The following is a 27849-nucleotide window of genomic DNA, read 5'->3' on the forward strand; positions in this document are numbered from 1 at the left end:
TGTAGAAATGTTTAAGAGTCGAAATACAACCTGTCTTCTGTGCAATTCTCCTCCTCATTGATGCGTTTTTGTTTTTTCTAGTCAGGTGGCAAGACGTAGGTTGATTTTTTTTTTTTTACATTTCTGCCAGGTTGGAAAAATGATAGATGACAAGGAAGCAAAAGGCCATTTAGTCATTATGCATCTGTTCTTGAAATTTACATGGAGCTAAATGTAATAAAATTTCAAATGTCCTAAAGGCTCATTCTTTTTTCTCTTTACCCCTCTAAATTTGCTCTTAATTTAGAAAGTTGCAATAGAAAATTACCCTTAAATGTCTCATCGTCTGTTCTTTCTTGTATGGAAAACAGAAAATGTTTTACACAGGACACAGTCTTACACAGTTACTATTTGACTTGAATATACCAGAGGCATATTTAACCCCCTTTCCCAGCTGTAATTTGCAATAATGGCTATTTTTGCAAACCTATCATCTATGGAAAGATGTAGAATTCCAGAAAGTTCCAACACGATTACAACCACAGCTCTGGTCTTCAGCCGTCGTCCAACCTGTACTGGACTACTCTGAGCCTATGGGGGGAAATCTCCTTACCTCAGTGTTATAGAATTTGGAACCCACTGTAACTTCCATATTCTTTTGACTTCTTGAAGTACTTGCAGTACTTTATTTAGATTTTTCTCATGAAAAGTTGTGATGCCCAAACAAATCCCTTTTGGAAAGTGGCCACTTTTCCATTGCACTGGTTCTAAATATCAGGAATAAATCCAAGGAAGTTTTTATTCTCTTATGGAGTGAGTCCACTTGGATATTCCTGATGGTCACTGGGCGTTTGGTTAGAGAGGAAGTGGCAACATGTCTGAGCGGGGCCAGTGAGGACATATTTGTGGCTAGAGATAGAAACCCTTAGAATCAGGAGTTTTCTTCTTCACACTCTTCTTTCCCCTTCCTTCAAAGAAAAAATTTAAGAAACAGAGTGGTGGTGGTGGTGACGTTAAAAAAAATACCGAGGCAGATCAGGATGTGCTGACCTGAAAAGATGTTAGTGATAAGTTGCTTAGTAAAGAAAAAAAGGTGCAAAACAGTATAGTTATAGTCTTACTTTTGAAAAGTCAATATATAGAAATACGTGCATATATAGAAAAATCCTGTTACAGTTTAGGTAATAATTTTTAAACTAATAAGATTATAACAGTTTACAAGCTGTTAATGTTTACCTCTGGGGAATGAGACTGGGGGTAAGGGAAACTTATTTTCTGCTTTGTAGATTGTGCTAGGGTTTTAAAAAATTACAATGTATAGAAATTATTCTTATAATGTAAGAAATACCACACAGATAACTTTTAAAATTAAAGCTAGATCGAACGATAAAAAAAAGAAAAACAGGGGTTGAGAACTTCTAACTATGGCAGCTGTTTATTAGGGAGAAAAGAAAGTAGAAAAGAGATAAGACAGAGAGAAAGAAGGATGATAAGAGGAAAGGCATGGGACTCAGAAATAGTTGATATTTACTGAAGACTTACTTTGGACCAGACCCTATTTTATGTATATTTATTTATTTAATCTTCAGAGAAATCCAACGAGGTAGATGCTGTTGATGTCTCTATCTTACAGAAGAGGAAACTGAGGCATGAGTTGTGCTCAAGGCACACCGTTAATAAGTATTTGCACTGAGATTTGAATTCACAGAAATCTTTGAAACCATTGGAGCCGTAGAACCTACTGGCTCCAGAGTCTGTGTTTAATGACTGTCATCTCCTCCAGAAAGAGGCAACTTAGATCATTGGAGGATCCAGATGAGGCTGTGAATTGAAACCCATGACTATCCCGTCTACTTTTTGACTTCTGATCAGTTTAGCTCATGACAATCCATCTCTTTACCAGAAGTAATGACAATGCAAAGAGAGTGACAGACTTTTTTTTTTCCTATCAGAGAGACAAACCATCACTAAACCACTGGTAGTAATTCACAGAATAAAAATATTTGGCAAACAAAAACTTTGAAGTTAGAGGAAGGTGTTAGGGTCTTAAGGAAATTCCTATTATGTTCTTTATTTTGATCATGTGTTATAGAGTCCCAACTTCATGAGGGCTCTAACCCCAACTAGGTCTTCAGAGTCACTGGTAAGCATCCTTTCCTGTTTTCTGTTCAAACTTGTACCATTCTCCTCAAGACCCCCTTTCTAGTATTATCCACTGCCCATGAGTAAATTGCCCAACCATCTACTTCATTAAGAAAATTGAAGTCTAAGGGGTACAAAGTATTATGTATAAAATAAGTTACAAGGATATATTGTACAACACAGAGAATATAGCCAATGTTTTATAATAACTGTGAATGGAGTACAATCTTTAAAAATTGCAAAACACTACACTACACCCGTAACTTACATAATATTGTACATCAACTATACTTCAATTGCATGATTCTCCTGCCTGGTAGACACAGATACCTGCAATCCCACATGCCCTGAACTTCAATGAGGAAATGGAGCTCTTCATCTTAATACCGCTACTTTCCTTCCAAATTTACTCTTCCTGGTGTATCATCATCAGATAATCGTATCATCGTCTTGCCAATTACAGGGGCTGGAAACATGGAAGTCAGAATAGATACATCCATTCTCCTTGCACTTCTGATTAATTATCAAGTGCAATGAATTTCATATCCTATATATGTCTCATGTAGGTCCCTGCCTCTCCCTGTGTACTAGTACTGCCCTAATCATTGTTCACTTAGATAATTACAGTGGCCTCTTCACTGGTCTTGTTGCCTTCAAGGTTGACTTCCCCTCATCCATCCTCTATACTGATGCCAGAAGGATGTATCAAAATGTAAATCTGACTACACCACTCCCTTATTTAGGATCTTTCAATGGCTCCCTCCCACCTGCAGGAAGATGTAATGCTCCTTTGCAAAGCATACAAGGCCTTGACCACAACCAGAATATAACCTACCTCTCATGTATAATTTCTTGCCCCTTCTACCTCTCACTCTTTGCTCAAATAGCTCTTCCTGCATCATACCTCTAAGTATCAATATCTCATGCTACTACCTCTGCCTACAATGTGGACTCCTTTTGTCAGATCCATCTCAGGTATCATCTCCTGACAGAAGACTTCTTTGAATCCAACAGTGTGCGAGGTGCTCTTCCTCTGTGTCCCAGAGCACCTTGCGTATCTTCATCACAGAACTTACTCCTTTTACATTGAAATTGCCTCTCTCTGCCTGTCTTCCCTCACTGAGGTGGAGCCCCTGTATGCAGAGTCCTCATTTTCCTCATCTTTGGTCCTCTGGAATCTTTGGGATCTACTTAGAGAAGTGTCTTGCACACAATGGGCACTTAATAATGCTGCTTTCTGTTCTTATGTTGGCCAAGTTTGTTCCTGTCTTCCAGCCTTTGCACATGCTGTTCCATCTGCCTGGAATGCTGTTCCTTCTGATCCTTGTAAGATGGCTACTCATCCATCAATGTCCGCATAGCTGTCGTCTTGTCAGAAAGGCCTTCTGTGGGCACTCATTCTAAAGAAGCTCTATTTCATCTACTCTACTTCATCTGCTTCTTCTTGTGTGTGCATGTACTTCTTTATTTTCTCTGTTCCCACTGGAATGCAAGCTTCATGAGAGTAGGGACCATCAATCACTGTCTTACTCACTGATGTCTCCCACCATCTAGATAATGCTTGGGACAAAGCAGTCTTTCAAGAAATGTTAGTTGAAGAAATAAATAATAAATGTTTGTTGAACAAAAACTGAAATTGACCCTATGGAATACTACATGTGGACCCAATCAAAAGAAGTCTCATTACTCTACCATGCTATTAAAAAATAATAATAAACTACTCTCAAGAGGAGGATGGGGAAATGGGTACACTTAGACACTGTTGGTGGTTGAATGAATTAGTACAAACTTTCTAGACACTCTTTGATCAGGAAGTCACATTTTAAGGAATTTATGCCTAAGGCAATAATTTGAGAGGTGCATACAGATATATGTTCAAAAATATACAGCATATTTTACAATAGTGAAATCTTGGAAATAATATTAAGGTCTATTTATAGTCATTGACACATGTCAATTACATTTTGAGAGTAAAAATCTTGGAGCAAAACATTTACATTTCTGTGAAACATATCAGATGTTTCAAACACGCATAAGGAAATTTTTGTGAAGATGTTCTCCAAAGTGATAACAGTGTATCTCTGGATACTAAGATTTTGTAAGGGACCTTTATTTCATCTTTGTATTTTCTTGGATTCTTTAGTTTCTGTTCAATGAGCATATATTATTTTGTGAAAAGTGTTTTTCTAATGGGAAAAATAAGCAAACAGACTAACTGTAGAATGCTTTTTTGCCTGAGCACTATATTCTAGTATATTTGGCTTTTTCTTTTGTACTAGTAACTAGGACTGAAATGCTGGCATTTTTTTCTCCCCAGGGCTCATGTCCCGTCTCCGCCACCCAGTTGGGCTGATGGGCAGTTGTTTGCCGGCCACAGCTGGTTTTAGCTATGGTAAAGTATGCACATGTGCTCAAGTAAAAATCAAATCCAGTGAAGAACCTACCCCAAGTTCCCTCTATGTTCTTTAAATTCTCAGCTCTTTTGAGGTAGAGTCTGTCTAGCTACATTTCTCCTCAAAGTTTAAATCTCCCTTCTGAGATGTTTAAATATATGCAGCTCCTAAGGGCATTTAAACTTTGGGGGAAAATGTTTCACTTTTACTTCAAATTTCATTATACATTATTTGGAACCCTTTTGATAAATTCCAGTTCTTTTTATTTGAACGTTTGGGTTGTTGCTCTCTGGTTATGTGGGTGGCTGGGAAATGACTTCTCTCCAAGAGAACCTGCTAAAATGAGTTGTTAAAAGTGTCCTTGTCACCTTTTTCGAATAGAACTTGGACCAAGTTTGATTTGAACTATTTTCTAGTGAATGTGATAGTTGCACATCTGTGAGAAAAAATAAGAGCCAAAGAATCCTGCTTTCTAATTTGGTGATACTTTATTTCCTTAAATTTATCTCATTAGGGGGACTCAGAATATACTGAAAAAAAAAAAGATAACACAATTATTGTGTAGCAGATAAGCAGGACTCAGGGTCGCTGTGAATTGGGATGGAAAGGTGATTTCAGGGTGTTATGGGTGCCTAGATTATTCCTCTGCCCCATAAATACTATATGTTTAAAAAATTCTGTCATTAGCCATTTATCTAAGTTAAACATGGTCGTTTTTTGTTTGTTTGTTTGTTTTTGCGGTACGCGGGCCTCTCACTGTTGTGGTCCCTCCCGCTGTGGAGCACAGGCTCCGGATGCGCAGGCTCAGCGGCCATGGCTCACGGGCCCAGCTGCTCCGCGGCATGTGGGATCTTCCCGGACCGGGGCACGAACCCGTGTCCCCTGCATCGGCAGGCGGACTCTCAACCACTGCGCCACCAGGGAAGCCCAAACATGGTCGTTTTTAATTAAAAAATAAACTTTTCAATTTTTCAATATCCAGAAGAGTGCACAGTTCATAAGTCTAGAGCCTGAGTAATGTTGTCTGGTTTTGACTACCTTATATAAATGAAATTGGACACCGGGCATCCATGTCTGGCTTCTTTCTTCCATCCTTCCACATGTGAATTCACCCACCATGCTGGGTGTGGTTGGTCCACCTGCACTGCGGTGAACTGCTACGTTGCAGGACTACACCGCAATGGATTTGCCCATCCTTCTTCAGATAGCCTTTCGGGTTCTAACCAATGTTTGGCTTTTCTAAATAATATTATTATGAACATTCTTGTATGCCTTTTGATAACGTTTAACACACACATATGCCCCGACAATGATGGATATATACTTAAAAGTAGAATTGCTGGGTCGTAGAGTATGAACATACTCAGATTTAGTCAGTTTTCTAAAGAATTTATACCAGATTATACTTTAATAAAGAGTGTATGGACGTTTCAGCTGTTCCACATCTTTGCCCTTGCCAATATTTGGTATTCTTGTGGTTTTTGTTTGGTTTGGTTTGGTTTCTGTTTTCATTTTAGCCAATCTGGTGCATGTGTAGTGGTATCTCATTTTGGTTTAAATATGCATTTTCCTGACGACTAATTATGTTGGTCAACTTCTCATAGGTTCAGTGACCATTTGGATATTCTCTTTTGTGAGAGAATACACTATTCAAGTTATTTTTAACCCTTAAAGAATAGGATTATCTGCCTTTTCCTAATCGATTTATTCTTACTTTGAATAGGAATTCTTTGTTGGTTATATGTTTTAAGAAATATTTTCTCCCCGTCTGTGGCTTACCTTTTCATTTTCTTAATGGGGTGTATTTGATAAATAGGATTTTTATGAAATTTAATCTATCAGTATTCTCCTTTATAGTTATATTCTGTTGAACAAATCTATGTCAGTCCCAAGGTCATGAATATATTCTCCCATGTTATTTTAAAAACACACCTACTATTGGGAAGGGGAGTACCTTGCAAAGCCTGGTGGTACAAGGGGTCACTGGCCATTACAATTCTTTTAAATGCATTATTTTAAAGTTCCAGCAGATGGTGGTGTTGCTGTATAAAAGTGGTTACTAAAAAGTTAAGATTTAATTCTCAGTTTTCCAAAGGGTTATTTTAAAAACAGTTCTTTTTTTCTTGATTTACTTCTGTAGAGTGAGAAATATTCAGTAATGCAAGCATCATTTCAAACATACACTTAGATATAGGTTAGAATCTTAATATTGAAAATATTTATCAGGTGAATTGATTAGACTTTTCGCAAAGGAGAAAGGGCAGGAAAGCCCTTTAGGGGTGGGAGTGGGCAAAGGAACAATAAAAGAAACTGAGATGGGGGACCCCAAATTTTATCTAATCTCACAAGTTTACTCACCAGGATAAAAACAGACTGGGGACATAAATATTTAGGCTCCAGGTCTGGTTTCGGCAGGTTTAGTTTAGAAAGGCACAGAACTGTTTCATCCTGGGTCTCTCTGGAAAGAGAAAGCATGTTTTGATATCCATAATTCCTTTCCAAGTAAGTGAGGTTTGTATTTTTATACTTGAATTCTGGAATTATACTTTTAAGCCACAATAAGAGTATTAAAAATGGTTACAGGTCCTTTCCACTCATTTATAAATTTTTTAAACCTCTCTGAAAAAGAAGAGAATAGGTTGAGAAAATTCCTAAATCTTTTCTAGCTCTAAAAATTTAACATGTTTTTCCTTATTTGTAATGTGGATGTTTTACTTTTCCAGAAAAGTGGGAGATAGATCCATCTGAGTTGGCTTTTGTAAAGGAGATTGGAAGCGGCCAGTTTGGGGTGGTCTATTTAGGCCAGTGGCGAGCACATGTCCAGGTAGCTATCAAGGCCATCAATGAAGGCTCCATGTCTGAAGAGGATTTCATTGAAGAGGCTAAAGTGATGATGTAAGTACATACAATACCCAGATAAGTATCATACAACATCCTGGTGTCATGGAAAGAACACAGATTTTGGAGTCAGTCACATCTGGATTTGTGTCACAACTCTGCCCAAGCTAGTTGTGGGACCTGGGCAAATTATTTGACCTCTGTGTGACCTGGGTGAGTTATTTCACTTTTCTAAGCCTCAATTTCCTCACCTGTAAAATGGGGATAACAATACCTCACTCACTGGATCAGCGTGTGAACTGAATGAGATAATCTATGAAAATGACATGTAGGTGTATTCTTTTCAGCTCAATAATAGGTGCTGAATGACTACATTTTTTTCCTTTTCCCAGAAGCAAAAATCTTGATTTTGTCTAAATAGTAATATAAGGATATACTCTTTGCTTTCAGAGAATTCGAGAATCATGAGGTCTAACAGAAGTGGCTCTTTGCAGATCATTGGATGCTGCTCTTAGCTTCTGGAATTTCCCAGATTCAGCCTTTTGCCTCAGTCGAACCTGTGGCTATGGTTTATGTCAGTAACCTGGGCTGGACCAGGATAGGCCAATAATTTGGCACAATTCAAATCAATATTCTTTAAGTACTTGTTGAACATTTACTTAGAGGAAAAGCAATGTGGTAAAAAAGGAAGACTGCAGGTGGCATTACCTAGATTCTGTTTTATTATCCAAAGCGATTTAGTTCTCTTCCAAATTTGCAGACCCCAGTTGACAAAAACAAAAGCAAACCCCCCAAAACCAGTGGTGATTAACTTGATCCATTATTTGAAGGCAGAGCAATGTGTCTCTTGGGCCTCTCAACCCATACTCCAAGTACTATCAAAATATTCTTTCCATCCTCTTAGAATAAAATGAATTCTGAGAGAAGTTAATGATAAACACAACTTTCCAGTGGTATCAGTTTCTCAAAGATGTTTTTGTGCCCCTTGGTTACCCTACTGGCCTTTGCTCCCTGATACTACCTGCATCAGACCATGGTTTTCCTACATCTAAAGGACAGACAAAAATTATATTCCTGTGTATTGGATTAAATAGGTACAATAAGAAAAGAACGAAGGGGAGACATATGATTCAGGGAAAGTTGAAGTCGTACTAGAATCCCTATCAAAAAGAAAGAATCAGAATTTAAATCCCCCTTCTGAGATGTTTAAATATATGCATCTAGGGACTTCCCTGGCAGTCCAGTGGTTAAGATTCCACACTCCCAAGGCAGGGAGCACGGGTTTGATCTAAGGGGAACTTAGATCTAAGGGGAATCTAAGGGGAACTAAGATCTAAGATCCCGCATGCCACGGCCAAAAATTAAAATAAATAAATAAATAAACAAACAAATCTATGCATCTCATAAAGGCAATTTAAACTTTTGGGGAAAAGGTATCACTTTTACTTCAAATATCATAATACATTGTTAGGATCCCTTTTGATAAACTACAGTTCTTTTTATTTGAATGTTTGGGTTGTTGCTCTCTGGTTACTTGAGTGTCTGAGTGGAGTGTGGAGAAGAGAAATAGTTCCTGGCAGTTTATGGAGGCAGGAATAAGGCTACATGCTTATTTTTAAGTCATTTCAGATGGACATAATGTGTTCTTGGGTTTGAGCACAGTTGATTTTTTCTCCTGATTTTTTTTTTTTTTTTTTTTTTTTTTAGGGCACGAACCCGTGTCCCCTGCATTAGTAGGCGGACTCTCAACCACTGAGCCACCAGGGAAGCCCTTTTCCTGATTTTTTGATAGCGAGGCAGGAAAAGTCCTATTCTAACGTCCTTTTGCAAATACATTCATCTTTAAAAAGTTAAATAGCTGACATACATTGGGCTCTATCTGCCAAGAATATACAGCTTGGCATATTACCTTCCTTTTTGTAAGCATACAGCTTAAATGTCACCTCTACCAGGAGATCTCCCCTGTCTACCCTGTTTAATTGGCAGTCACTCCCCCAAATGCTTTCTGTTGTATCACCTTGTATTAGTTCCATCAAAGCACTTGTCACTACTCCCAAGCTTCACGTGTATTGGTTTGTTTCTCCCCCAGTAGAACGTAAGCTCCATGATAATGGGACCTTATTTATCTCTCTTCTACAACCGGGTGAGTGCTTAAAATAATAGCTAACATGTAGTTGGTGTTCAACAAATATTTGTGGATTATTGAATGAGTTAATGAATCCTCACCACATTTCTATGAGGTAGGTTCTATTAAGACCCCAATTTTAGAGATTGGTTCAAGATAGCGGAGTAGAAGGACGTGTGCTCACTCCCTCTTGCGAGAGCCTCGGAATCACTGCTGACTGCTGAACAGTCGTCTACAGGACGACACTGGAACTCACCGAAAAAGATACCACACATCCAAAGGCAAAGGAGAAACCACAATAAGACAGTAGGAGGGCGCAATCACAATAAAATCAAATCCCGTAACTGCTGGGTGGGTGACTCACAAACTGGAGAACACTTATACCACAGAAGTCCACCCACTGGAGAGAAGGTTCTGAGCCCCACGTCAGGCTTCCAACCTGGGGGTCCGGCAACAGGAGGAGGAATTCCTAGAGAATCAAATTTTGAAGGAATTTGATTGCAGGACTTTGACAGGACTCGAGGAAACAGAGACTCCACTCTTGGAGGGCACACACAAAGTAGTGTGTGCATCGGAACCCAGGGGAAGGAGCAGTGACCCCATAGGAGACTGAACCAGACCTACCTGCTAGTGTTGGAGGTCTCCTGCAGAGGTGGGGGATGGCTGTGTCTCACCATGAGGACAAGGACACTGGCAGCAGAAGTTCTGGGAAGTACTTCTTGGCGTGAGCCTTCCCAGAGTCCGCCACTAGCCCCACAAAAGAGCTGGGTAGGCTCCAGTGTTGGGTCACCTCAGGCCAGACAACCAACAGGGAGGGAACCCAGCCCCACCCATCAGCAGACAAGCAGATTAAAGTTTTACTGAGCTCAGCCCACCAGAGCAACACCCAGCTCTACCCACCACCAGTGTCTCCCATCAGGAAACTTGCACAAGCCTCTTAGATAGCCTCATCCACCAGAGGGCAGACAGCAGAAGCAATAAGAACTACAATCCTGCAGGCTGTGGAACAAAAACCACATTTACAGAAAGATAGACAAGATGAAAAGGCAAAGGGCTAAGTGCCAGATGAAGGAACAAGATAAATCCCCAGAAAAACAACTAAATGAAGTGGAGATAGGAAACCTTCTATAAAAAGGATTCAGAATAATGATAGTGAAGATGATCCAGGACCTCGGAAAAAGGATGGAGGCAAAGATTGAGAAGATCCAAGAAATGTTTAATAGAGACCTAGAAGAATTAAAGAACAAACACCTAGAAGAATTAAAGAACAAACAGAGATGAACAATACAATAACTGAAATGAAAAATACACTAGAAGGAATCAATAGCAGAATAACTGAGGCAGAAGAACGGATAAGTGACCTGGAAGACAGAATGGTGGGATTCACTGCCACAGAACAGAATAAAGAAAAAAGAATGAAAAGAAATGAAGATAGCCTAAGAGACCTCTGGGACAACATTAAACACTACAACATTCACATTATAGGGGTTCCAGAAGGAGAAGAGAGAGAGAAAGGACCCGAGAAAATATTTGAAGAGATTATAGTCAACAACTTTCCTAACATGGGAAAGGAAATAGCCACCCAAGTCCAGGAAGCACAGAGAGTCCCAGGCAGGATAAACCCAAGGAGAAACAGGCTGAGACACATAGTAATCAAATTGGCAAAAATTAAGAAAGCAAGAAAAATTATTGAAAGCAACGAGGGAAAAATGACAACATACAAGGGAACTCCCATAAGGTTAACAGCTGATTTCTCAGCAGAAACTCTACAAGCCAGAAGGGGTGGCATGATATATTTAAAGTGATGAAAGAGCAGAACCTACAACCAAGATTACTCTACCTGGCAAGGATCTCATTCCTATTCGATGGAGAAATCAAAAGCTTTACAGACAAGCAAAAGCTAAGAGAATTCAGCACCACCAAACCAGGTCTACAACAAATGCTAAAGGAACTTCTCTAAGTGGGAAACACAAGAGAAGAAAAGACATAAGGCAACTGCTAACAGTTATAAAAGAGGAAATCAACAGTAACACAATAATATTGGGGGACTTTAACACCTCACTTTCACCAATGGACAGATCATCCAAACAGAAAATTAATAAGGAAACACAAGCTTTAAATGACACTATAGACCAGATAGATTTAATTGATATTTATAGGACATTCCGTTCAAAAACAGCAGATTACACTTTCTTCTCAAGTGCACATGGAACATTCTCCAGGATAGATCACATCTTGGATCACAAATCAAGCCTCAGTAAATTTAAGAAAATTGAAATCATATCAAGCATCTTTTCTGACCACAGTGCTATGAGATTAGAAATCAGTTACGGGGAAAAAAACGTAAAAAACACAAACACATGGAGGCTAAACAATTCTTTACTAAATAACCAAGAAATTACTGAAGAAATCAAAGAGGGAATAAAAAATACTTAGAGACAAATGACACTGAAAACACAACGATCCAAAATGTATGGGATGCAGCAAAAGCAGTTCTAAGAGGGAAGTTTATAGCAATACAAGCCTATCTCAAGAAAGAAGAAAAATCTCAAAACAATGTAAACTTACACCTAAAGGAACTAGAGGAAGAAGAACAAACAAAACCCAAAGTTAGTAGAAGGAAAGAAATCATAAAGATCAGAGCAGAAATAAATGAAATAGAAAAAAAGAAAACAATAGCAAAGATCAATAAAGCTAAAAGCTGGTTCTTTGAGAAGATAAACAAATTGATAAACCATTAGCCAGACTCATCAAGAAAAAGAGAGGAATCAAATCAGTAAAATTAGAAATGTAAAAGGAGAAGTTACAACAGACACCTAAGCATCCTGAGAGACTACTACAAGCAACTCTATGCCAATAAAATGGACAACCTGGAAGAAATGGACAAATTCTTAGAAAGGTTTAACCTTCCACGACTGAACCAGGAAGAAATAGAAAATATGAACAGACCAATCACAAGTAATGAAATTGAAGCTGTGACTGAAAATCTTCCAAGAAACAAAAGTCCAGGACCAGATGGCTTCACGGGTGAATTCTATAAAACGTTTAGAGAAGAGCTAACACCCATCCTTCTAAACTCTTCCAAAAAATTGCACAGGAAGGAATACTCCCAAACTCATTCTATGAGGCCACCATCACCCTGATACCAAAACCAGACAAAGATACTACAAAAAAAGAAAATTACAGACCAATATCACTGATGAATATAGATGCAAAAATCCTCAACAAAATACTAGCAAACAGAATCCAACAACACATTAAAAGGATCATACACCATGATCAAGTGGTGTTTATCCCAGGGATGCAAGAATTCTTCAATATATGCAAATCAATCCATGTGATACACCACATTAACAAATTGAAGAAGAAAAACCATATGATCATCTCAGTAGATGCAGAAAAAGCTTTTGACAAAATTCAACACTGATTTATGATAAAAAGTCTCCAGAAAGTGGGCATAGACATATGCCCTCAACATAATAAAGGCCATATACCTCAACATAATAAAGGCCATATATGACAAACCCACAGCAAACATCATTCTCAATGGTGAAAAGCTGAAAGCATTTCCTCCTAAAATCAGGAACAAGACAAGGATGTCCACTCTTGCCACTATTATTCAACATAGTTTTGGAAGTCCTAGCCATGGCAATCAGAGAAGAAAGAGAAATAAAAGGAATACAAATTGGAAAAGAGGAAGTAAAACTGTCACTGTTTGCAGATGACATGATACTATACATAGAGAATCCTAAAGATGCTGCCTAAAAACTACTAGAGCTAATCAATGAATTTGGTAAAGTTGCACAGGATACAAAATTAATGCACAGAAATCTCTTGCATTCCTATACACTAATGATGAAAAATCTGAAAGAGAAATTAAGGAAACACTTCCATTTACCACTGCAATAAAAAGAAGAAAATACCTAGGAATAAACCTACCTAGGGAGACAGAAGACCTGTATGCAGAAAACTATAAGACACTGATGAAAGAAATTAAAGATGTTACCAACAGATGGAGAGATATACCATGATCTCGAATTGGAAGAATCAGTATTGTGAAAATGACTATACTATCCATAGCAATCTACAGATTCAATGCAATCCCTATCAAATTACCAATGGCATTTTTTACAGAACTAGAACAAAAAATCTTAAAATTTGTATGGAGACACAAAAGACGCCAAATAGCCAAAGCAGTCTTGAGGGAGAAAAACAGAGCTGAAGGAATCAGACTCCCTGGCTTCAGACTATACTACAAAGCTACAGTAATCAAGACAATATGGTACTGGCACAAAAACAGAAACATAGATCAATGGAACAGGATAGAAAGCCCAGAGATAAACCCACACCCCTAGGGTCAACTAATCTATCACATAGGAGGCAAGGATATACAATGGAGAAAAGACAGTCCTTTCAATAAGTGGTGCTGGGAAACTGGACAGCTCCATGTAAAAGAATGAAATTAGAACACTCCCTAACACGATACAGAAAAATAAACTCAAAATGGATAGAGACCTAAGTGTAGGACCAGACACTATAAAACTCTTCGAGGAAAACATAGGAAGAACACTCTTTGACATAAATCACAGCAAGATCTTTTTTGATCCACCTCCTAGAGTAATGGAAATAAAAACAAAAATAAACAAATGAACCTCATGAAACTTCAAAGCTTTTGCACAGCAAAGGAAACTACAAGCAAGACGAAAAGACAACTCTTAAAATGGGAGAAAATATTTGCAAATGAATCAACGGACAAAGGATTAATCTCCCAAATATATAAACAGCTCATGCAGCTCAATATTAAAAAAACGAACAACCCAATCCAAAAATGGGCAGAAGACCTAAATAGACATTTCTCCAAAGAAGGTATACAGATGGCCAAGAAGCACATGAAAAGCTGCTCGACATTACTAATTATTAGAGAAATGCAAATCAAAACTACAATGAGGTATCACCCTCACAGCAGTTAGAATGGGCATCATCAGAAAATCTACAAACAACAAATGTTAGAGAGGGTGTGGAGAAAAGGGAACCCTCTTGCATTGTTGGTGGGAATGTAAATTGATACAGAAGAGACACAGATGTAGAGAACAAACGTATGGACACCAAGGGGGGAAAGTGGCGGGGGGTGGTGGGGGTGGTGGTGTGATGAATTGGGAGACTGGGATTAACATGTATACACTAATATGTATAAAATGGATGACTAATAAGGACCTGCTGTATAAAAAAATTAATTAAAAAAAGGAAAAAAAAGACCCCAATTTTATACATGATAAAAAGGAAATTTTGAAAACTTATGTAATTTGCCCACAGTTCCTCAACAAAACATTGGTAGTGTCTAATTGTAATCAAAACTGTGAACTGTCTGGGTACAAAGTCCATAGTCTTAGCTAACATAATAATCAACAAATATTTATTGAGCAACTACTATATGCCAGATCTTATAGTAGGGGCCATAATTGTTAACCAAAATTGTCATCCCGTGTAGTTTTTCCAGTGCACTAGCAGAGTAACTTCAAATCTCTACTGTGTTCTTAATTACCATATTTTAGAATATAGCCTAAATTGGGGGCCTGTACTCATGGTGTTTCCAGAGTACCTGCTAAAAGATTATTTAGGAAAATGAAAGAAAACCAGTCTTTTTTTCAGCCCATAAATTTCTACTAAAATTAAAAATTTTATCTTTATATTTTTACCATGGTTTATACTTTTTATAATATGTTCACATACATTATCTCATTTAATATTCATTGGAAGAAAGAAGGACAGGTTTTATTATCCTTATTTTACATGTGAAAAAACTGAGGCTTAGAAATTTTAAATAAGTTGCTCCTGGTCATGCATCAATAGGAGATAAAACAACTTGAATTCAGCTCTTTTGTTTAGGAGCATGACATTTTCTTTAAATTATTATAACACTGCATTGCTTTTAAAGGATCCTTTATTTTAGTTGATCAACTGTGGGTTTGTATCTCTGGATGTAGCTTATTAGTAGCAGTGCATATAGGAAAGTATGTGAACTAATTACATTTATAATAGTAAAAATATGTAAGTAATTCTAATTTCTCTAAAACCTGAATACTATAGTCGAGAAGAAACAAACTTTCGAAGTATATATGACTAAAAAGATTATTTTAGGGGGCTTCCCTGGTGGCTCAGTGGTTAAGAATCTGCCTGCCAATGCAGGGGACACAGGTTCGAGCCCTGGTCTGGGAAGATCCCACATGCTGTGGAGCATCTAAGCCCATGCGCCACAACTACTGAGCCTGCGCTCTAGAGCCCGCGAGCCACAACTACTGAAGCCAGGGCGCCTAGAGCCCCTGCTCTGCAACAAGAGAAGCCACTGCAATGAGAAGCCCACGCAGCACAACAAAGAGTAGCCCCTGCTCGCCACAACTAGAGAAAACCCACCTGCAGCAACGAAGACCCAACACAGCCAAAAATAAATTAAAAAAAAAAAAAAGATTATTTTAGTGTGTGTACTTTAACAGGCAGTATTTGAGGACTTGTGCGTGTGTGTGTGTGTGTGTGTGTGTGTGTGTGTGTGTGTGTAATTACTAAATACAGAGAAGAGTTTCACATTGGTAAATGTTTTTCAGTCTTCAACTTAATCTAAAAATTTCCTTTAAATGCCTTTATTCTTCAGAATTTAATATTTTTAATGCACATCAATCACTCTTTCCTCCCTCCTGTCCAGAATTTTTTGTCTAAGCAGCTGCAGTTGGGGAGGTTGAAACTCAGGGAACAGGAACTGGGCAAGGAGCAGCAGTACTGAGGAAGCAAAAGGCTTACAAAATGGAAAAGAGAAAAGCAGAACATGGACATGTACTATCCTGTATGTACAGTGACTTAGGAAGTACTGCGTAAACTCTCAACCCCACTTTCTCAGCACATAAAGTAGAAAGGAAACTGTTCTACTTTCTCTGTGGTTGGGTTAATTTTAATCATAGTTTGATGATGAACATTATATGGAGCTGGTAAATATCACCAGTTGATTTCAAACACTTCAGAATGCAAAAACGATTCGGGTCTGTGTTTTTTTCACCAGGAAGTTATCTCATTCAAGGCTCGTTCAGCTTTATGGAGTGTGTATACAGCAGAAGCCCCTTTATATTGTGACGGAGTTTATGGAAAATGGTTGCCTGCTTAACTATCTCAGAGAGAGGAAAGGAAAACTTAGGAAGGAGATGCTATTGAGTGCATGTCAAGATATCTGTGAAGGAATGGAGTATCTGGAGAGAAACTGCTTTATCCACAGGGATTTAGTAAGTATGGTGCAAATTTGCTGATTATGTGTATATTATACTTGTATTCAGAAGGACGTGATAAGTTAGGACGTTCAATACTTTGAATAATGCATTCTTTGACTTAATTTTTAAGCATTTTCCTATTTGTGTAACCTGTTGCGACATGTAGCTTTATTTTTTTTTTTTTTTGCGGTACGCGGGCCTCTCACTGTTGTGGCCTCTCCCGCCGCAGAGCACAGGCTCCGGGCGCGCAGGCCCAGCGGCCATGGCTCACGGGCCCAGCCGCTCCGCAGCACGTGGGATCTTCGCGGACCGGGGCACGAACCCGTGTCCCCTGCATCGGCAGGCGGACTCCCAACCACTGCGCCACCAGGGAAGTCCCCTAGCTTTATTTTTAATTGCTCATTGATGCTGGAACCAAGCAAGGTGTTACTCTAAATACGCCTTGAAGTAATTAATCACCACACTAATCAACTAAAACTAATTTACTTTTCTTTCCTCTTCCCCCTCTCTTCTTCCTTCTCTTCCTTCTATCTTTCTTTCTTTCAACCAATAATCAAATATATATTGGGTGCCTGTATATGCCACGCACTCTGCCAGGTGCTGGATACAATGCTGAAGAACCCCAGTGGGTCTCACCCGGGGGTGAAACTGCCTCAGGTGGAGGTGGTTAGGTTTTTGCAGTATCACAGCAGCACTACTGGCATTATTGGGAAGGAGTCAGAATGCTAAACCATTCTGTTGCATGGTGCTCAGAACAGCTCTCCAAACAAACAAAGAAGATTGAAGCTTGACTTGCCCCAAAAGCAAATAGCTCTGCTTCCCTGCCTTGTTACCTTCCCTTGAAAAACATTTTCTATCTGCTCCATATTTATTCATGATATTCATACTATTCCTTCTATGTCCTTCCGTGTCTCATTTCTAAGTTCCCAAATTAAATCCAATGAGAATTTGAGAATTTCTGAGAAGTCCCTGATACTGTCATCTAGAGGTAATCCTGAACTTCCATCAGCCATCACCAGAGTGACCATATTATTTATCATTCAGGCTGGAATATTTTGGGGAGAGAAAGGAGGCATAATTTCATTGGCCCTAGCACACTACTGCTTTCCCTACACATGACTTAGAACTGTCAGAGCATTTATTATTTACTACTTCCTATAGTAGTTGTTTACACAAATATTAGACTCTAAACTCCTTGACATCAAGGCGTAGACTTCTGAGCTGCAGTTCAGCATTATGAGAATACAAGTTGCCAAGCAATGGCTCTCAAACTTAGCTGTGCATTAGAATCACCTGGGAGGTTTAAAAACATCACAGTACCCAGCCCATACCCCTGACCAATGAAATCAGAATCTCTGCGGGTAGAATCTAGTCATCAGCATTTTCGGAAAATTTCCCTGGTGAGTCCACTGTGCAGTCAAGATTGAGAGCCCTGCTCAAGAGCTAGTTGAAATCTCGCTTTTGTTTATTACTAGCCATGTGACCTTGAGTAAGCTAGATAACTAGTAAAGTGGTGTTAATTATAGCACCTCCCACATATGGACTTGTTGGGAGGATTACATGAATTAATATGCGTAAGCACTTAGAACAGTGTCTGGCACATAGAAAAGCTCAGCAATGCTCGACCATTGTTTTGCGTGCCTCATGGCACATTCCCCAGGGTCCAGCCCATAGTAGCCATTGAGCACATTTTTGAATGTATGGATCTGGTATCAATTCCACCTAACTCACTTTCCTGGTCTCTGCAATTTGTCCTTCCTGATAAGGATTAGAATTCAAAATTCAGTCAGGTGACAGTTCTGGTCATTCTATTTGCTCCAGGTGGCTTCCTGCAGACCCTCCTAGTCTCGGCTCCTTCCTTGATTGCTTTCCTTTGAGTTCTGTTTTCTCCACGTACATGCCACTTAAAATATATTAGCCAACTATGAGTCTTTTCTCGGTCGAGGGTTTGCCTTGTGGTTTAGCTTTGAGATCATTTGCTGGCACTCGTCAACATCTTCCAAACTGGCTCCTTCTGGCTCTCCATTTCAAGTTTTTGGCTTTTGTTTTTGAACTAACTGAACCACAAATTAGCTCAAAAGAGAAAAATTCTATCAAACCACTGGCCTACATGAGGCTAAATAACTAAGTCAATGATTCTCCTGACTAAGCTGACTGAAAATGGATTGTTTGGGCATCAACTAGATTGTTTCTGAATTATATAGTACTATATTTAGTTCACTGTGATAATTTAATAAATATGAAAATATTGTAAAGAGTTATGTTCAATGAAATGTAAGTTTTAAGATACAGTTTCTTTGTATTTATTAGCAATTATATATAATGACTATCCCAAAGATATATAGTGACGATCTGTTATTTTTCATGCATTTTGGACTTCCCTCTTTTTATTTATGAAGATAAAATTGTAAATACACACTATTTTTTATACCAAGATGCACTTATCAAGGATACTTCTTGAGAAAGATTACACATTTTAAAAAGGAAAAGTGTTAAAATTTCTTTTCATTTTTTGTCATTTCTTTGAAAAGTCATTAAAATCCATCACATGAGGGCAGATACATTAAATCATATGTAGCATCGATAGGTATCACCATGAAATAACATGGCTGTTCACACAGACAGGTAGTGCTGGGGCCCAAAGAAACTAAGGAAAAGGAGAGTAGAAACTCTGGAAAGAGAAACTTTTTATTCACACGTGGGTTCTTTTCTTCTCCCTATAGGCCGCGAGGAATTGTTTGGTCAGTTCTACAAGTATAGTAAAAATTTCAGACTTTGGAATGACAAGGTATGTGATATTCTTTTTTGTTTGTTTACTCACAGGAGGGAATCTTACATTAGTCTACAGACAAATAGACTGTAGGGCAGTGTTGATGTGGTTGTATGGCCTGCTGACCCACTTTGAACTTTAGGACATGCACCAGTGTTAGCTGTGAGGGCAACAGAGGCTGTGGGCTATTCTGATCTTCTTTCAGGCGGTTATTAATAAAACTATGTCGTATCTTAAAATTCAGAAGAATTTCTCAGTCTACTTGTCATATATATACAAGGTTAAGAAAAAAGCTTTCCTTATATATGTATATTTCTGAAATAGAGAAAGAATAAATTTGTTTTCTCAGCTCTGAGTTTTCTGTCATCATCATGCATTTCTCTTATCAAGTGTAGCAGCTGACTCTAAGCCTACAGCACAAGAGTGTGAATCATCTGACCTTATTTTCAGCAACTCAGTGCAGTTTACATTTTGCATCTCCTTTCCTTCAGGTTGCTAGAAATTTCATCCCAGTGATTTCAGGGCTTCTCCCTGACGCTGTTCAGGGTCACAGTCCAAATTCTGTGTGTCTCATGGGGCCACATACTGGAGATGGCCTGTCTGGTCCCTGTTGTTATCCATTGACACTGGCTTCCTTACAGCCACCATCCTCCTCTTTTGTCTTTGGCTGGCCATCCACACAGGTGGCCGCTGACTCATCTTGAATTTCTGCCTGTGAGATTCCTTCATGTCTGACATTCGCCATGACTAGAGCTCTCCACATGGCTAAGGCCCTGTCTGCCTTGGCACACCCATAGCCATTTGTCCTCTGGAATCTTTCTGTGTTTCCCAGGGCTTGGCCTGGGAAAGAGGACACAGGTTCTGTTTTGCTCTTGAATCCCACCAACCGACTGTAGGGAGTGGGGTCTTCTTTCGCTGCAGTGTGACTAGGGCAGCCCTCATAGGGTGCAGGGTACAGGACCCTACCTCAGCCACCCCCTAGTGTCTAATACTCCTTCCCTTTCCTTTTGAATCTCTCCCACACCCCCAGCACAAGGGATATTTTTGTAGCAGAATGGATGGTGGTGGTAGTGAGATATCATTCGTATTCATGAGCCATTCTCCCAGATATTTTGTTCATAACTCAGTCCTTCTCCTTCTCCGGAAAGTCTAGACTTTTGAAACTCAAAAGCTATAAAAAAATGGCTCTTTTCCTTTCGTTTTCTGTTATTCATTCTTTCCTCTAGTAGAATGACCTCTGGCTCAATAAAGGACTTAAAGGTGCGGTGAGGTGAGGTATGTGTGAAACAAGTGGGTGTGTGGGGAAGCATTAATAAATATATTAATCTTATATTTAATATATATAGTATATATAGTATACTATATATATATAGTATTTCAAAAATACTATATAGCATACTCAAGGAGCTACATAGCACACGTTAGCTATCCTCTCTTTTCTCCAGATTCCCACACCTGGATGTTACTGTGTATGATTTTCAAAAAAGAGAGAGGGTTTAATTTTGTTGCTGTTGTTTTTTTTTTTTTTAAAGGAGATGATAGTTGTTCCCGATTTATTTCCATTTGAATAAAGGCATTAGAGATTTTACACACCAAATGTATTACATTCAAACACTTTTATTTTCCCCTTCTCTATCCTGCAAAAATTATATGTATATAGAAAGAAAATAAGGCATCAAACTTTGAATTTATTCTTTCACATATATTTATCTTTTTAAAAAAATAACCTTGGTTGTTAGCGCATTCAGCATGCTTCTTTGCAGAATTAAGAATTTATCATAACTAATCAGTGGAGCATGTTTCAGACTGAAGAATTGCTATGGTTTTCTGAGATCCAAATACAATAAATGCAATTGAGGCTTGGTTTAAGGAAACTTTATAAGGGCTACTTTCTCACTTTGATAGCAAGAAGAGAAGGTATACTGAACCTTTCTGTGGAAAATACTTTGTATTTTAGAAATCAGAGTTAACTAAAAGGATTTGAAGTAAACTGAACTTAGAGGTAATTAACACAATGTGCTCTGAAATCTGATGGCCCTAGGTACGTTTTGGATGATGAATATATCAGTTCTTCTGGAGCCAAGTTCCCAGTCAAGTGGTCCCCTCCTGAAGTTTTCCATTTCAATAAGTATAGCAGCAAATCTGATGTCTGGTCATTTGGTGAGTGAATTCGATGTTCATTTGTTGGAGCTTGATTTAATAAAATATAGATTGCTCTTTTTTAAAAAAAATATTTATTTATTGGAGTATATTTGCTTTACCGTATTGTGTTACTTTATACTGTACAGCAAAGTGAAACAGCTATATGTATACATATGTCCCCTCTTTTTTGGATTTCCTTCTCATTTAGGTCACCAGAGAGCACTGAGTTCCCTGTGCTATACAGTAGGTTCTCATAAAATAGGGATTGCTGTTTTAACTTTGATTTCTTAATATGATGTAGCTAAAGGTCTTCTTATAACCGTGTTTCTGTCTTAGGTGTTCTAAACACATCAGGCTGTCTTTGGCAACTGGTGTCATACACCTTCTTACCTGAAGTTTGCCTCTTGGATCTTTTCCCTTCCCACTGAGCACTTGCTGTAAAACCATAACAGAGTCTACTGATCTAGAAAACCAACTCAGCCAACTTTCCCACACCACAGAGACTTGCAAGAAAAACTGATCTTACGGCATCATTAAATCTTGAGCATAATTAATAAACATCATTGTCTGACTTTGAGTGATGCCGTCTCATTTACATGATCACCTTCCTATTTTGTGAAATTGGACGTAGGCTTCCTTGGGATCTATCCATTGCTGTTTATATTGGGTAATGCTCTTCATTGAAAAAGAGATACTGTGGACCTCTGTCCCATGGAGTTTGTTCTTTGAGTTGACTTTCAAAAAATGGCAACAAATGTATAATAATCTATCTATTCTCTTTCACCTGTACCTTTCTGGATGGCTTCTTGGCTTTGGAGAGACATCTGCACCCTCAAAGGGTGCGAATATTATTGCCCACAATAAGGTTAAGCTTGTATTGATCTCATTAGCTCTCCACTGACATGTGGTAGTCTTGGCAGGTGACATTATAAGCTCTACGGGAGAGCAGTTAAGTTGTGAGACCAGCAGATAGCAACACAAGGATCTCACCAGGTGGTTGTAGAACATTTAGAACTCCTTGAGTTTTACCTGACCACTTGTCTTTCTTCCTCACTGTACAGTGAGCTTCTTGAGCACATAGACTGGTTTCAGTCTTAAGAATCCTCTGGCTCTAGCACAGGCCTGGCCTCTGACCAATACCTAATACACATTTGTAGAATAAGTGAATAATTAAATGAACTCAAATTGGGAGCCTTGAAGGAGTTTCATCACTCAATCAATGATTTTTTTTTTTTTTTTTTTTTTTTTTTTTTTGACCCGGAAGGGGACACGAACCCGTGTCCCCTGCATCAGCAGGCGGACTCTCAACCACTGCGCCACCAGGGAAGCCCTCAATCAATGATTTTTGAACACCTACTTATAAACAGAGATCCTGCCAGATTTTCTGGGACTCTACCCAGCATTCTTTCGGTGGGAAGATGGGAACGCATGCCATCTACTGGCTGGTAAACTCTTGGCTTTAGCAGGCAGCAGGGGATCACACAATTCTGTCATTTTCTATGGAATGGCAAAGTTTCATTGATTTCAGGGTGTGGAGACATGAGCAGTACTTTGAAATGAAGACGCTGCCAGCATTTTTCTTCCAATAAGGAGGCAGTCATGACCAATGGAAAAGGAAAGGCATTGTTTTCACTTGGAATATATTCAGTTCATAGGCCTCTTCAAAAAGTAAGATGCACAGGGTCTGCTTCCTAGATAGAACTGCTGTCATTCTGGATGATTGTAACTCAATGACTGCAGGAGGAAAATAATGGGTTGTAATTTGAAACAGCTGTTTCAGTTCCAAGTAACCATTTCTCTAACCTCTTATTTTCATGCATTTTATTTGCAGGAGTTTTGATGTGGGAAGTTTTTACAGAAGGAAAAATGCCTTTTGAAAATAAGTCAAATTTGCAAGTTGTGGAAGCGATTTCTAAAGGCTTCAGGCTGTACCGACCTCACCTGGCACCGATTTCCATATATGAAGTCATGTACAGCTGCTGGCATGAGGTGAGTGTCCCTTACTTTCCTGCAAAGGTTGACAGTTCCAGCCTCTGAGAGTAGATCTGTTTATCACCCACATTACTCCAGCACTTCGTCATGGCAGGAAAAGGTGTCTATTTCTCGGTAATGACCCCTGAGAGCCAGAAGTACTTCCACTACAAAATCGTTAATCCATTTTGTTTTTAACAATGGCCTTTCATCTGAGGAATTCAGTGCATTTTCCAAGTCTTATCTTGCTGAAGTTGGTTCCTGCAGAAACTCTCGATGTTACTAAAGCCTCAGTGATGAGACGTTTTACTCCTTTTAAGAACTGGTTGGGTGGAAACTAAGGGTAGAATCAGGCTTGTTCAGTTTCCACATTGAAACAGAAGGATGGTGTTTTTATTTACTTCACTCTAATTTGTCTTGCTTTTCCAAGGCTAAAAGTAATGGGTTTCATCTCTCCTATGGCACTCAAGACTCCTGATAGAGAGATTAAACGAGAATAGGAATGAAGGCAGAAAGTGTGCCAGGAACTTTTACTCGGAAAATTATCTCCTGGGAGGCCAGTTTCTCTTTTACTTGAAATGCCAAGCTTTAAAATAAAGCCAGAGGGTTTATATCCCACCTCTGTCTTTTCTGGGCGCTGACTCAACACACCACTCCGCTTCATCAGACTCCTCTGTGATTTTGACAGTTCTCTCTTTCTAGCTGGCTGTTTCAGCCCAGAAAAAACTACAGCTGGATGAGGATTTCCTCCTGGCTGAAAAAGAAATCACTTGACTCCCAATTCACAAACACTAAAAAAATTCAGTATTTCAAGAGCGACATGGTTGTTTCCATTCCAGAGAAGTATTAATTTTATAAAGATCCCCAGTGTACGAAAATACTTTGCATATGATTAACTGTTCTGCAAGGAATCTTGAAAGACATAAAAAATATTAAGTGAGCTGTTAGTAGCAAACAGATGTCTTAAGAGCATCTTTGCAATAACAACGTAAATAGCTTAGGAATATATATTGTATATTAAGCAATATACTTGTACATGCACATACAATATAATACTTTTTGAGATTTTACATATCTATGGAGAGGAGACAGAGAAAGGAGTAAATAAGATGCTGACAAGAGGACGAAGTAAACCAGGCGCTTATGCACCTCAAGATTCAAATGTGATTATGTTAGCAGTGATAACACTTGTTTCATAGGCTTTACTACCTGCACAACCTCAGCACCAGCAAAAAGCTCCACTATTTATTCTTGAAGTCTCAAGGAGCCCTTTATGTGTGCTCACATATCCTTCTGCTCTGTCCTATAATTTTTAAATTTTATTTATTTTTTAAAAATTTATTTTATTGAAGTATAGTTGACTTACAGTGTTGTGTTAATTTCTGCTGTACAGCAAAGTGATTCCGTTATACATATATATACATTCTTTTTCATGTTCTTTTCCATTATGGCTTATCACAGGATATTGAATATAATTCCCTGTGCTATACAGTAGGACCTTGTTGTTTATCCATTCTATATATAATAGTTTGCATCTGCCAAACTCCCACTCCATCCCTCTGCCACCCCCTTCCCCCTTGGCAACCACAAGTCTGTTCTCTATGCCTGTGAGTCTGTTTCTGTTTCATAAATGAGCTCATTTGTGTCATATTTTAGATCCCACATATAAGTGATATCATATGGTATTTGTCTTTCTTTTTCTGACTTACTTAGTATGATAATCTCTAGTTCCATCCATGTTGCTGCAAATGACATTATTTCACTCTTTGTTATGGCTGAGTAGTATTCCATTGTATATATGTACCACATCTTCTTTATCCATTCATCTGTCGATGGACATTTAGGTTGTTTCTTGCTCTCTCCTTTTATTGATGCCTTCTGTTTACAAGCCACAAAGGGTGGTGTCTCCCCACTAACCCTGCTGCCAGGGACCTCTGTGAGAATATGGCTACCATGAGTAGTTCTATTTCCCATGGATTTCAAAGATGCCGTGGAGCTTCCTCTTGGAGCCAAAGTCAAACTGCATCCCACTGTGAAGTAGGAAAAAGGCTCCAATCCTTGGTTTCGTGGTTGGAGATGTTGTTGACTGAGCCTTAAGACAGCACAGTCTGTGCTCTAAGACCTGCAAAGTGCCTCATGAAAACATGGCTTTTGCTTTTTGACTAAAATCCATCTTTCTACAGGGGGTCAGGTGTAGTGAATAATTGGCGCTGAGCCTGGGGGCTTGGGGCTCTAGAGGCCCCTCTCTCCCAGCTCTTCCTTTACCCTGTGTATCAAGTCATCCAAATAGATCTCTAGAGCAGTACTGTCCAATGGAACTTTCTGTGATGATGGAAATGTGCTATGTCTGCACTATCCAGTATGGTAGCCACACCTGGCTATTGAAGAATTGAGAAGTGGCTAGTGTGACTGAGAACTGAATTCTAAAATGTATCTTCTTTTAAGTAATTTAAATTTAAATAGCCACATGTGGCTAGTGTTTGCAGCTGTAGCTATTCTACTTTTGGAGCGCTCTCTACCGTTACATTTTCACACTCATGCCTCGCTCAACTGCCATTCATGTCCTGCGTATCAGCCAAGATGTCTTTCTCTTCCATTTGCTGTGAACCAGCCTGGATCCAGGTCCCGCCAGCAAGTTCTAGAGCTGGTGTCTGAGTGAGTCTTAAGCTGAGCTGACCACCTCTACTTCCCTTTTCCAGAAACCTAAAGGCCGCCCGACGTTTGCTGAGCTGCTGCAGGTTCTCACAGAGATTGCAGAAACCTGGTGACCTGGAGAGAATGCCGACCCAGAGCATCATGGGGCAAGACTGTCACAAAAGGAAACCCTGGGTGGGGTCACTGATGGTGAATATCTTCCTTTAGAGTCACTGACTCCTGGAAACAGTTCAAAGATCACAGGCTTTTCCAACTTTTTAAAGCTTAAGAATATTCTGACAATAATTTTTCTACGTGTGTTTGAGAGTGACTTCTAAACTCTGATTTTTCTGTAATATTCTTCATGTTCCATATGTGAGGAAGGGAAAAATGCTCCATAGTGGTCGTTATGGTGGCTGCTCTTCACCAGGGAGCCCCTGAGCACACCTGAAAACCTGATTCTTTACTGAGGAAAAGACTGAAGAGGAGGAACATTCTTTATTTTGGTGGCCCATGCATAGAAGATGAAAATAAATTCTGCCCGCTCCTGGAATAAAGGAGCCACCCGTGCAGAATCTCATGCTTTTGAACTGTACAGATCTTTATGAAAAACGCACCTTTACAAACCACATGAATGTGGGCATTCTGGAAACTGTCTTTCATAATCTTCCCTATGTTATTTAACAAATTTATTTTTGCACAGATCTGGTTATTTTGGAGACAGTTTCCTGTGTTCCAGTATTGAATACTGTTAGAAAGTTCTTCTTTGAACAGGTCCTGGAGATGATTCTATTTCTAGTGAGATCCATTGTCCAGGACAATTCAGAACCTGAATCTCAATTCTGAGATTTCACACTTTGTACGTGTGAACTTGGACGATTGAAGAAGCCTCATTTTGTCATAGGAAGTACCTCCAGTACCTTTTCTAGAAGAGGACTTTCTTTTTCCACAAGAACAAGAGGAGGGCTTCCCTGGTGGCACAGTGGTTAATAATCCACCCGCCAAGGGCTTCCCTGGTGGCACAGTGGTTGAGAGTCCGCCTGCCGATGCAGGGGACACAGGTTCGTGCCCCGGTCCTGGAAGATCCCACATGCCGCGGAGCAGCTGGGCCCGTGAGCCATGGCTGCTGGGCCTGCGCGTCCGGAGCCTGTGCTCCACGGCGAGAGAGGCCACAGCAGTGAGAGGCCCGCGTACCGCAATAAAAAAAAACAAAAAAAACAGTGAGAAGCCTGTGCACCGCAGCGAAGAGTAGCCCCCACTCACCGCAACTAGAGAAAGCCCACACGCAGCAACGAGGACCCAACATAGCAAAAAATAAAAAATAAATAAATAGGGGCTTCCCTGGTGGCACAGTGGTTGAGAGTCCGCCTGCCGATGCAGGGGACACGGGTTCGTGCCCCAGTCCGGGAAGATCCCATATGCCGCGGAGCGGCTGGGCCCGTGAGCCATGGCCACTGAGCCTGCACGTCCGGAGCCTGTGCTCCGCAACAGGAGAGGCCACAGCAGTGAGAGGCCCATGTACCACAAAAACAAAAAACAAACAAACAAACAAAATAAATAAATAAAAGAACAAGAGGAGGCAAAAACAAGATATTCAAATATTAC

The 27849-nt window shown here is 39.3% G+C and overlaps 1 protein-coding gene across 3 annotated transcripts in view; it reads left to right on the top strand.

The window, feature by feature from the left end:
• TXK (TXK tyrosine kinase) overlaps window positions 1-27269 on the top strand; it is a 66380-nt gene extending 39111 nt beyond the window's left edge. For all 3 annotated transcript variants that reach the window (XM_024746665.1, XM_024746664.1, XM_024746663.1), the window contains 7 exons: window positions 4439-4513; window positions 7238-7409; window positions 16526-16742; window positions 19451-19515; window positions 21539-21657; window positions 23471-23628; window positions 26310-27269. In XM_024746665.1, the coding sequence (XP_024602433.1) occupies window positions 4439-4513; window positions 7238-7409; window positions 16526-16742; window positions 19451-19515; window positions 21539-21657; window positions 23471-23628; window positions 26310-26378 (875 nt within the window). In that variant the 3' untranslated portion in view covers window positions 26379-27269. The remainder of the gene's footprint in view (window positions 1-4438; window positions 4514-7237; window positions 7410-16525; window positions 16743-19450; window positions 19516-21538; window positions 21658-23470; window positions 23629-26309) is intronic.
• The last annotated feature ends 580 nt before the right edge of the window (window positions 27270-27849 follow it).

Source organism: Neophocaena asiaeorientalis, unplaced genomic scaffold (genome assembly GCF_003031525.2).
Source record: "Neophocaena asiaeorientalis asiaeorientalis breed wild unplaced genomic scaffold, Neophocaena_asiaeorientalis_V1.1 scaffold19, whole genome shotgun sequence".
In the NCBI taxonomy this organism is placed as follows: Eukaryota; Metazoa; Chordata; class Mammalia; order Artiodactyla; family Phocoenidae; genus Neophocaena; species Neophocaena asiaeorientalis.